We start from the raw sequence: 11,726 nt of genomic DNA on the forward strand, positions 1-11,726 counted from the left end.
CTCATTTTCCCTCACTCCGCACACGTGTATCGGGTGTCCCCCTAAAAACAGTGAACCGCTTTTTGACAAGTATTTTCTCAGTGATAGAGAAACCGAATTCACTGAAAATTTTCACACAGTAACCTTTGGGTATTATCAACAAGTCTGCAAAATATCTACATGTTCGGACGCAGATTATGCGAGTTTTGTCAAATTCAAAACAGCATGTCAAAAAATCCAATATCAGAGCTGTGCAATGTGACCTTCACGTTCATGCCAGCTGCCAGGTGTTGGAAACTGTCAATCAGTGTCAGTCTAAAAATAGCCTGTCTGGGTGATTATTTTTTTTTTTTTTTTTTTTTTGGTTTGTTTTTTGTTTTTTTTGTTTTGTTTTGTTTTTCTGTTTTTGTCGTCTGTATCCAAAATCAGTTCTGTCCAAAGTTTCAGTTTGAAAGGATCAACCATGCCTTTGAGTGAAAAATGATAAGGTTTCCATTGAAAACTGTTTCACTTTTTTGGGGGGAGACAACCGATATACGGGTACCTGACTTCCGGTTGGGGAAAGGTGACTACGGCGGAAGGAGAGGACTGGGCCCCGCCTTCCTGTGCCGAGCCCTACACACAGTGGATCTGAATTCACTGCCTTCCTGTGCCGAGCCCTACACACAGTGGATCTGAATTCACTGCCCCCGATGTAGGAAAACAAGAAGAAGCTGGTGCCTTTTACCACTGTGAGGCCATTACTAGTCCCGTTAATGTGTGGAAGTACCCATTCATTCCAAACACACATATCAATAACAAACCAGAACATTAACAACAGAAGAACAGTGTTTGCTTTTTTTTGTAAAACAATTTTTTAATTCATAATAAAAAATCAGCTTTGATCAACAGTGAACCTACAAGCAACACACAAGATCGAGAAGTAAAAGGAAACGCCAACAAAACACACACCCACACACACACACAGCGATTTTATTATTATCATTATTTTGTTGTTGTTGTTGTCTTTACACATACCCTTACATACATTCACAAGCGCAAGGTTACAGTCGTTTTCTCTGGGTCATACAAACGCACTCTGTCAAACAGTCTGGATAAAACTCTCTCTCTCCATGCATGCATGCGCATGCGCGCACGCACACGCGCGCGCAACGTGTGTTCTGCTTTCGTCTGACTCGCAACTCCGTATATAACACGACACGTGAACAACACATTCCAGCACCCCTAACACAGTTTGTCAAAAAAATTAATTATCGAAAAAAGGGCAATAATATTGTCTGAGAGAACTTCCCACAACCATAAAAGCAGGCCATTCGAGATGGTAATTCATGAAAATAAGGAAAGAAAACAAATGTGGGACCAAGTTTGGGTGTGTGTTTTCCCTCAACGGTCAACAGAGTTCGATAGAGTGTCTGAACAGTTGAAATTGATATTCCAGTGGTTTTCGAGAAACAGCTACCCACTTCACACAACCCCCCCCCCCCCCACACACCCCCCCCCCCCTACACACACGCACGCACACACACACACACGCACACACACACACTATGCAACACACAGTTTGAAACCCAACTGTAGTGATTTCCAGTTTTCTAAACATAAAGAACAGTACCAGAGAAACATACAAAGGAAATTATATGCTTACGAAAACATTGAAAACCTGTAACACTAATCGTAAACCTTCAACTAGCTCAGTATGCATCTCTAGGCCAATGCGGTATAACTGTGATCTAATCCTTCAACTAGCTAAGTATGCATCTCTAGGCCAATGCGGTATAACTGTGATCTAATCCTTCAACTAGCTCAGTATGCATCTCTAGGCCAATGCGGTATAACTGTGATCTAATCCTTCAACTAGCTAAGTATGCATCTCTAGGCCAATGCGGTATAACTGTGATCTAATCCTTCAACTAGCTCAGTATGCATCTCTAGGCCAATGCGGTATAACTGTGATCTAATCCTTCAACTAGCTCAGTATGCATCTCTAGGCCAATGCGGTATAACTGTGATCTAATCCTTCAACTAGCTAAGTATGCATCTCTAGGCCAATGCGGTATAACTGTGATCTAATCCTTCAACTAGCTCAGTATGCATCTCTAGGCCAATGCGGTATAACTGTGATCTAATCCTTCAACTAGCTAAGTATGCATCTCTAGGCCAATGCGGTATAACTGTGATCTAAACCTTCAACTAGCTCAGTATGCATCTCTAGGCCAATGCGGTATAACTGTGATCTAATCCTTCAACTAGCTCAGTATGCATCTCTAGGCCAATGCGGTATAACTGTGATCTAATATATATATATATATAAAATCATTAACGTTAACCTACATACAAAATACAGTTCATGACAAAGTATCTTAACCACTTTGCTCCTTGGGGAAAATAAAACTAGGTCATGCTAAAGACGTCAGCTGTTCTGCTTAATTCATCATCCCCAGATTAAAAAACAAAACAAAGCAACAACAACAACAACAACAAAAACGTAAAAAAGTATTTAAAAAAAAACAACTCCCCAAACAAACAAACAATACTCCAAAGCCAAAAAAAAAGACATAAAAAAGGCCCTACTCGCAAACAACACTGCAGAATGGGCAGCTAGTGTCCATCCCAGTGTTTTCAATCTCACAACCTAATCGCCACAGCAAAACAGCACAGGCTGCGGAAAAGAGTATTGAAAAAAATGTCAAATCTTGCTCGAAAGAAGAAATAGGAAATGGACTGGGAAGGCAGGAAAAAAGGAGACAACAGTGAAGGAAGAGAGAGAGAGAGTGGGAGAGAGAGAGAGAGAGAGAGAGAGAGAGAGAGAGAGAGAGAGAGAGAGAGAGAGAGAGAGAGAGAGAGAGAGAGAGAGAGAGAGAGAGAGAGAGAGAGAGAAGGCAGAAACAAAGAGAGCAATAGAAAAGATGAAACTTCTAGCACAGAATTTACAGATGCTACTTATGCTGAAAGACCTGTGGAGATGTTCGTTGTCATACCTCCCCCCACCCCCACCCTGCCCCCCGTCTTCCAGGAGTACAGACTAACAGAGAAATAAACGATAAAAGTGTCGAACTGGTGAGAAAAACAACAACTACCCACAATACAATACAATACAATACATATAGGTAGTTTCAGAAATTATTGGTTGTATTTTTGATTGTGTACTATTTACGATTGCACTTGCGTGTGTGCGTGCGCGTGTGCTTGTGTGTTTTGTGTGTGTGTGTGTGTGTGTGTGTGTGTGTGTGTGTGTGTGTGTGTGTGTGTGGTTGGATGTTTTTTAATGATGTTTGTTATCTTGTCTTCAGTTTTTCCTTTTTGATACATTACATATGTGCTCTGTTTGTAAACACATAGGGCTTATTTTCAAGATTAGGCGTACATGATCAGAATAATGATAATAACAACACCAACAGCAATAATAATAATAATAATAATAATAATAATAATAATAATAAAACAAGCTAACAAAACCACAAAAACTTGCTTTGTGGTCGGTGTGATCGTCCTCATAAATACACACAAAACGCATTATTTTCACACAAAACGCATTATTTTCACACAAAACGCATTATTTTCACACAAAACGCATCATTTTCACACCAAATATTTTCACACAAAACGCATTATTTCCACACAAAACGCATTATTTTCACACAAAACGCATTATTTCCACACAAAACGCATCATTTTCACACCAAACTGCATTATTTTCACACCAAACGCATTATTTTCACACCAAAAGCATTCTTCTCACATACATTGCAGGTACATATTGCTGCATATCATCATATCATATACTTGCAATATTGTGAGACAGTTTGGCTTTTAATTAAAAAAAAAAAAATAATAATAAAAGAGAAAAAGAAAAAAAGAACTATCCCGCGCAGAACCTGTCCTAGTTCACACTGTCTTAAGTTTTCGCCCCACGCACGCACGTGATGACTTTCATTTTTGATGTAAAACAATTTCCTTGTCACTTCTTGACAGCGCGAAGCAACCGGAACTGACCCAACAGCCACACAGGCTGTGTGTCTTTATCCAGATGTCACCCACTTTCCAACCACAAAATATTGATGGTGTACAAACCCTCCTCCCCCCACCACCCACCCCACCCCCCAATCCCCCCCCAAAAAAACAACAACTAAAACAACAAAGCCATATCGTAGCAAGGCAATTAAAAAAACAACAACAAAACACACACACACACACACACACACACACACAGAGTAATAAAACAAACAAAAAAACTAAGACAAGAAGAAAACATAGGAAGAGGACGGAGAGTGGGGGAGGGGGTGGGGTGGGGGGGGGGGGGGGGGTTCTGAAGGAGACAGTCGTTGAGGTGGAGGCGACGACAAACGAAAGTTTTCAAGCTGGGAAAGTGTCATGGTAAAACCATACCCTCATAATTCATATACTGGTAAATGATATACTCAAACTGAAATCATATCCTGGTAAATCATATCTTCATAATTCATATCCTGGTACATCATAGCCTCATAATTCATATCCTGGTACATCATAGCCTCATAATTCATATCCTGGTAAATCATAGCCTCACAATTCATATCCTGATATTTTGCTCTCATTAATAATAATAATGACAATGATAATAATAATAATAATAATGACAATAATGATAACAAAAACCCATTAACAGCAATGTAAACCTTGTCATGAATACAGGACCTGAACAAGCGAAAACAACAAACCATCATGTCACAAGATGTAATGATTTACATACTTATCATTAATGATTACGTGCGACCATATCTCTCTCTCTCTCTCTCTCTCTCTCTCTCTCTCTCTCTCTCTCTATATATATATATATATATATATATATATATATATATAAAATTTTAACAATAAAACTTTTGAAAAAGATTTATAATCACATCATCGTCGAGACTTGTCATGCTTCATTCAAGAAAAACAACAACATATTACGTAAGAAACAAAATATCAGGTTTTGATTTAAAACAACAACAACACACACACAAGAACAAAACACACACACCGTAAAACAAAACAACAACAACAACAACTCAACAACAACAACAGCGTTAATCTTCCCATGAAAACCATTGTTATTATCATAGTAAGCTGCCAGCAGGATGAAAAGAGGAGACCATTTCCAGGACAAAACGCTGGCTATATGACTGACAGGTCCTACGCTCACGATCCACACAAGGTCTCACGGCACCAACCGCGTAGTTCTCTCCGCCTTTAAATACAAGGTGCTGATCGGTGGTCTGGGTGCTAGTCTTTTGGATGACGTGACGAAGTACACTCAGTAGTAAGTTCTGTGCGGCACAGAGCCTCTTCGTGGGGACATCCGCCATGCGGACTGTCAGCCCGGAGCTGCTGTGGAGAAATTTTTTTTTTTGCGACTTCAATGTATCATTTCAATAAATTATCAATATGCTACCATAGGATATACCCTCCACCCCCACCCCACCCCCGCCAATCCCCCCCTCCCCTCCTCCCTCCACCCCGAAAAAAAAAGGTTTCGACAAGCGCCTGTGGAAGGAACTAGCACGTTGAAGCGGGATGTAAGCAACGTGCGTGACTCGGTTGCAAGATGCGGACACATTTTGTTTCACAATGCTAACCCATTCAACTTTGTGTATTTCACAGCCTGGGCCGGTTCCCATGCCTTACTGATGCGGAAATGAAACACACACACACAGAGAAAATATACCGTTTTACCGCCAGATCACGTGCGACCATACGTACTGTAGAAGTTATTTCAACCCTTTTCTCGGCGGTCTGTGCACTGTATGTAGAAACATGGAAAACCACTTATTTCAGGAAAACTTTGATACAACAGCAATGCACTGGCACCAGGGCTGGATGAGTTAAGGCATCAGGGATTCCCAAACCGTTTTTGTAATGACGCAGATTCCCAAACCATTTTTGTAATGACGCAGATTCCCAGACCATTTTTGTTTGCAATGACGAAAAAAACAAAAACAAAAAAAAACCGACTATACCCTCAACAGTTTGCAATAACGTAAAGACACCACGAATTCACAAACCATTTTTGCAATGACGTGAATCATTTCCAAAATATTTTTTGTTAGCAATGACAACAACAAAAACAAAACCAAAAAAACCACAACAGCACTGCTTGAAGTAACAAATTCCCCACCTCTCGGTTTGTCGTCTCATTCGAATGACTAGCGTCCAGACCACTAATCAAGATTTAGCGGAGGCGGAGAGAACTCCACAATCCCTATCCCTCACATTCCACGACTTCTACCACTCTGCAGTCCTGCCTAACCCTCTCTATTTGCAACGGCGTGAAATCGCGTTTTTATTTTTTATTTTATTTTTTTTCTAATTATCTTTTTTTTGTTGTTGTTCGTTTGCTTTTGTCGTGCAGTCGCTTCTGTTTTTGGCAGGCTGCTTCAGTTTTCTTTCAAGGCCAAGAATAAAATAGTTTATGAACAACAGATCACAGTCTTCATAGTCTTTTGTTGTTGTTGTTGTTTTGTACACAACATTCTCAAAACCTGATATGTTCACCCCCACTACCCTGTGCTGGTTATACATGTCTTTACAGGATTCCAATCCCTAAAAAAACAAAAAAAACAAACACACACAAAAACAAACCAAAACCAAAACCCACATCAACACCACCAACAACGCCTACCCATTAAGCCCCCGACACACTGTGTAAACCGCACCTGAGCACCAGAGAATTCAGTTCAGTTCAGCTCCTCAAGGAGGCGTCACAGCGTTCGGACAAATTCATACACGCTACACCACATCTGCCAAGCAGATGCCTGACCAGCAACGTAACCCAACACCATTAGTCAGGCATTGAGGGGAAAAAAGATACACACCACACACACATATACATATAACAAATAGATAAGTTATAAGCTCTAGAGAGACAGGTGGATGCTGTCGTAATGACATTATGGCAAAATGAACAACTGGGCACAACATATTTCACTGTGAAACAAGGAACAACAAGGAGGGGTGTTTGGAGGCGGAGGGGGTGGAGGGGGGGGGGGGGCGAGGGAAGCGCGGGGGTGGGGGGGGGTAGTGTAGGGGGGGAGGGATTAAGGAGGGATGACAGTGGATTCAACGTTCTGGAAGCCCCCGATAATTCTATATATACGTCACTTTCATTCACAAGCATTGAGTGTTGTAATGACATGATATATATATATATATATATATATATATCTGATAAAAGAGAAAACAAAAAACAACACTGTCCGAAGCGCCTGCCTCAATGCTTGTGAATGAAAGTTACGTATTATAGAAACACGTCATCACTACGATGATGTGTTTCTACAATGACGTCAATTTCAGACTGAAGCCATACATACCGCCTACCACAGCTGTAAAAGCACCAGATTACATCACGCCGGGCTCACTACACCACGAAATACATTATGTGCATTCGTACATACATACATATTATATGCTATCGTGCCTCGGCTAACCAGTACTGGATCTGTATGAACTACAAGCACAACTACAAAATTCACTATTCAATAAAGAATTTTTTTTTTTAATTGAAAAAACCTACACAAGTCACTTGTTCATGCACATCTTTTGATGCACGAGATCACGCTAATTTTGTATTTGGGTGGGTAGAGAGAGAGGAGGAGGGGTAGGGTGAGGGGGGGGGGGGGGGGCAGAGAAAGAACATAATGACAGAGAGAGAGGAAGAGTGAGAGATTCATTAGAGACCGAGACAGTCGCAGAGAGAGATGGAGAAAGAAAGAATAAGGAATAAACTAAATGGAGTGATTGGGGGGGAGGGGGGGGGGGGAAGAATAAGGAATTCGAAGAGAGAGACAGAGATAAAAGAGAGAGGGGGAGAGAGAGGGAAGAGAGGGGGGAAGATAGATATAGATATATCGAGAGAGAGAGAGAGAGAGAGAATGAATGAATGAATGAATGAATCTTTATTTTCCAACGGTGAAGATATTAGCACTTTGGCCGACTTACACATCTGCCGTTGTTCTAAGAGACACACAAACATGTAGAGACAGACAGACGGACAGACAGAGGGAGAGACACAGAGAGAGAGAGAGAGAGAGAGAGAGAGAGAGAGAGATTCCAGATGGTATATTCATGTATAGGCATAGGCCCCTTTTGAATGGGTATATGATCATCATTCTTTTATATTTAGACAAACGTCACAATGCAATGCATGTTAACGTATATATAGAGAGGGGTTGGGGGGAGAGAGAGAGACTGTCTAGACAGACCCAGAGGTCAAAGGCAAAGTATCCACAATTAGTCCCCTAAAAAAAAGGTGGGGGGGGGGGAGAAAGACACAAAAAAGAAAAAAAGGAAGAGAAAAGGAAAAAAAAGAAAAAAGGGGGAAAAAAACACAACAAAAGAAAAGAAAAGAAGAAAGAAGAAAAGGAGAACGAGCAGTGTTTTCACACCAAGGCCGTGGACGTTCGCTCACTCTGCCGGACACACGAACAGGACGAGTGGACGGGGGAGTGAAAACGTGGACAGTGATGCCGAATCAAGCCCCTCTGTCAGTTACAAACCGTTGGCAACCGGCCCGTTCATGTTGTGGTCCACCTTGCCCTTCCCGAGCCCCACCCGGAACCTCCTCTCGGCAAACTCCACCTCCCGGGCACCCTGATAAGGGGGGATGAAAACCTGGGAGGCACCAGGCCCGTCAAAGCCCACGTCATCAAGCCCGTGACGTCGCAGCAAGGCGGGTGACGTCAGAGAGGAGGAGGAGGAGGAGGAGAAGGAGGAGGGCATGGCGTGCACGGTGAAGGTCTTGGCCTTGAACTCCAGACACGTCTTGAACCACTTCCGGCACTCGTCGATGTGATAGTCCAGGAAGGAGGAGAAGCGTTGCGAGGTGTCCTTGGTGAAGACGAAGTCCGTTTCGCCGAACCTCCGGGGCTTGACCCTGGGCTCGTAGAAGGTTCTGCTGACGTAGCGCTTCTTGGTGCTGTTTCTTCCGTACACGATCATCGTGTCGGCGAAGCGCACGGGCGTCAGGCCGGGCTCGAAGGTGACCGTGCTCTTGTGTCGGCGCATGTCTCTGAAGTGGACGGAGCTCTCCACGCTGCGGTCGGCGTACCGGGGTACTGTGACGACGGCCACCGACTCCGACACTGCCACGGGGATCATTGCTGCTGATGCTGGACCCGATACGGGGATGGATGGCAACGTCACACGGCGGGGATACCAGTTTGAGACACACGGCGGGGATACCAGGTTCAGACACACGGCGGGGATACCAGCTTGAGACACACGGCGGGGATACCAGTTTGAGACACACGGCGGGGATACCAGGTTCAGACACACGGCGGGGATACCAGGTTCAGACACACAGCGGGGATACCAGGTTCAGACACACGGCGGGGATACCAGGTTCAGACACAGAGCGGGGATACCAGTTTGAGACACACGGCGGGGATACCAGGTTCAGACACACGGCGGGGATACCAGGTTCAGACACACGATGGGATTGGCAAGTCACACGGCGGGGATACCAGGTTCAGACACACGATGGGATTGGCAAGTCACACGGCGGGGATACCAGGTTCAGACACACGATGGGATTGGCAAGTCACACGGCGGGGATACCAGGTTCAGACACACGATGGGATTGGCAAGTCACACGGCGGGGATACCAGGTTCAGACACACGATGGGATTGGCAAGTCACACGGCGGGGATACCAGGTTCAGACACACGGCGGGGATACCAGGTTCAGACACACGGCGGGGATACCAGGTTCAGACACACGGCGGGGATACCAGGTTCAGACACACAGCGGGGAGTACAAACGTCACAGAAATTCTTCAAAGTTCAGGTAGAGTGTGCACATACCGACTCCAACCACCCACAGAGTTTGCCTCAGTGTTGACTCACAAACGGAAGAAGAAAAAAAGGAAAGAAAATAAAAACACAGCACACTGACACAAAATCCTCTTTTTTCAATCGCGAATTTTATCTTCCACGAACCAACTGAGTTAGTCAGTATCACTGACAACTAAACCCGAACAGGGCTCTGCAGGTGTTACAGGCTGACACAGTTCCACACTGTGTGTGACAAAGAGGGGGGCGGAAGGTGGGGGGGGATCTTCCTCCTTCACTTCAATGACGACACAAACTGGACGCTGTTGAAGTCCCGACTCTCTCCAGCTCTTTCCCTCTCTCCGTATCACAGCACAGATAACGTCGGATCCCCACGGGGACTGTGCTCAAACACTCAAAATGCCGGTAACACAGCCGCTGACAAAACTTATCGATCGACCTGTGTGTCTATCAATAAACCACGACACGTTGGCAAGGCTGAGCAAGAACGAATAATTATTAATTTCGGGTCGAAGGTATCCTTCTTTGAACGGGGCAGCAAACACCCGTAATAACCAACAGCAAGCTGTCTGTCCCAACTGTCAAACTTCCTCGGGGATTAGAACAGGCAGGCTTGACATTTCACAGGCCCACGAGGACTGAGCCAACGAAGTGTGTGTGAGCGCGCGCGCGCGTGTGTGTGTGTGTGTGCTTCGTGTGTGTAATGTGTAATGGTTGACAGCCTACCTGGATTTAACCAATCCTCCCCACGGCCACCACCGTCACAGCAGCTGTCAGTGGAGTTTTCACTACAATCTCTGCTCCCTTTTCTGACACTGAGCAGACACGGGACAAATACTTGGACCTTCGACCACGCTTTAAAAACTGGGAAAAAAAACACAAAAAACCAACAACAACCTACACCAGACACCGGCAACAACAACAACAAAAAACAGGACAACTCCACACAAGTCTCGTGAATTCTTCGCGCACCAGGGTCGGCGTGGAATTTGAAGACGTGGTCACAAGCGAGTAACTGTTTTGTTTATCTCAATCTCTCTCTCCGGTGTCAGTGGAAGGGCAAAGTGCCACTGTCGGAGGCTGTGAATGTGTGTGGGGCCGTGTGCTGTTCAGTTCAGCGGGGAAGCGAGGGAGACCAAGTGGGAGTGTTCAACCATGGCACGGTCAGCCCATCGCTTGTTGAAGTTGAGCGGCTCGCAAAAGGTAGCACTTTTCATTTGCTGAGAGAGAGTGGAGTCGTCCGCTTTGAAAATAGTGCGGAATTGTCGTCTGCAGCGCTGTGCACCGAAGGTGCGTCGTCCCGTGTGGCTATTTTTAGACTGTGGGACTGGTTTTGCGAGCCGGTTTCTCGCTTCCGACCACACGCACACCTTTCGTTCCTCTTGCTTTTTTTTTCTTTTTCTCTCTCTCTCTTTCTTTTCTTTTCTTTCTTTTCTTCCCACGGCTCTCCTGGTCTCAATGTCCTTTCTCCCATTTTATTTGTCGATCTGACCTCTCTGCACACACTGCAGACACATACACAGTCACGTACGTACATTTCCACGCACAAACAGGCATACACGCACATAACTCACAACGTGCGCGCGCGCACACACACACACATCCGCTCTCCCTCTTTCCCCTCTCTCCACACACACACACACGCGCGCGCGCGCTCTCTCCGGCTCTCTCTCTCCTTCCCTCTATCTCTACACACACACACACACACACACACGCTCTCTACTGATCTCCTTCCCTCTCTCTGTCTCTCTACACACACACACACACACACACACACACACACACACACACACACACACACGACACAGGCATGCACACACGGACAGGCACACAATCACAGACACATCCACAGACACATATGCACATTTTCACGCACAGACAGGCACACACACAGACACACACACTTACAACACTACACACACACGCGCGCGCGCACGCACA

The 11,726-nt window shown here is 44.7% G+C and overlaps 1 protein-coding gene across 1 annotated transcript; it reads right to left on the reverse strand.

The window, feature by feature from the left end:
* Positions 1-4,147: 4,147 nt before the first annotated feature.
* On the reverse strand, positions 4,148-11,055 carry LOC143288331 (uncharacterized). Its single transcript, XM_076596705.1, has one exon. It carries the CDS (start codon positions 9,091-9,093, stop codon positions 8,485-8,487), a length of 609 nt encoding a protein of 202 aa, XP_076452820.1. The 5' UTR covers positions 9,094-11,055; the 3' UTR covers positions 4,148-8,484.
* Positions 11,056-11,726: the final 671 nt, after the last annotated feature.

Source organism: Babylonia areolata, chromosome 12 (genome assembly GCF_041734735.1).
Source record: "Babylonia areolata isolate BAREFJ2019XMU chromosome 12, ASM4173473v1, whole genome shotgun sequence".
Taxonomy (NCBI): Eukaryota; Metazoa; Mollusca; class Gastropoda; order Neogastropoda; family Buccinidae; genus Babylonia; species Babylonia areolata.

Bases quoted from the DNA above. Each gene is read 5' to 3' on its own strand.
- LOC143288331 (XM_076596705.1), bottom strand. From the start codon at position 9,093: ATGATCCCCGTGGCAGTGTCGGAGTCGGTGGCCGTCGTCACAGTACCC.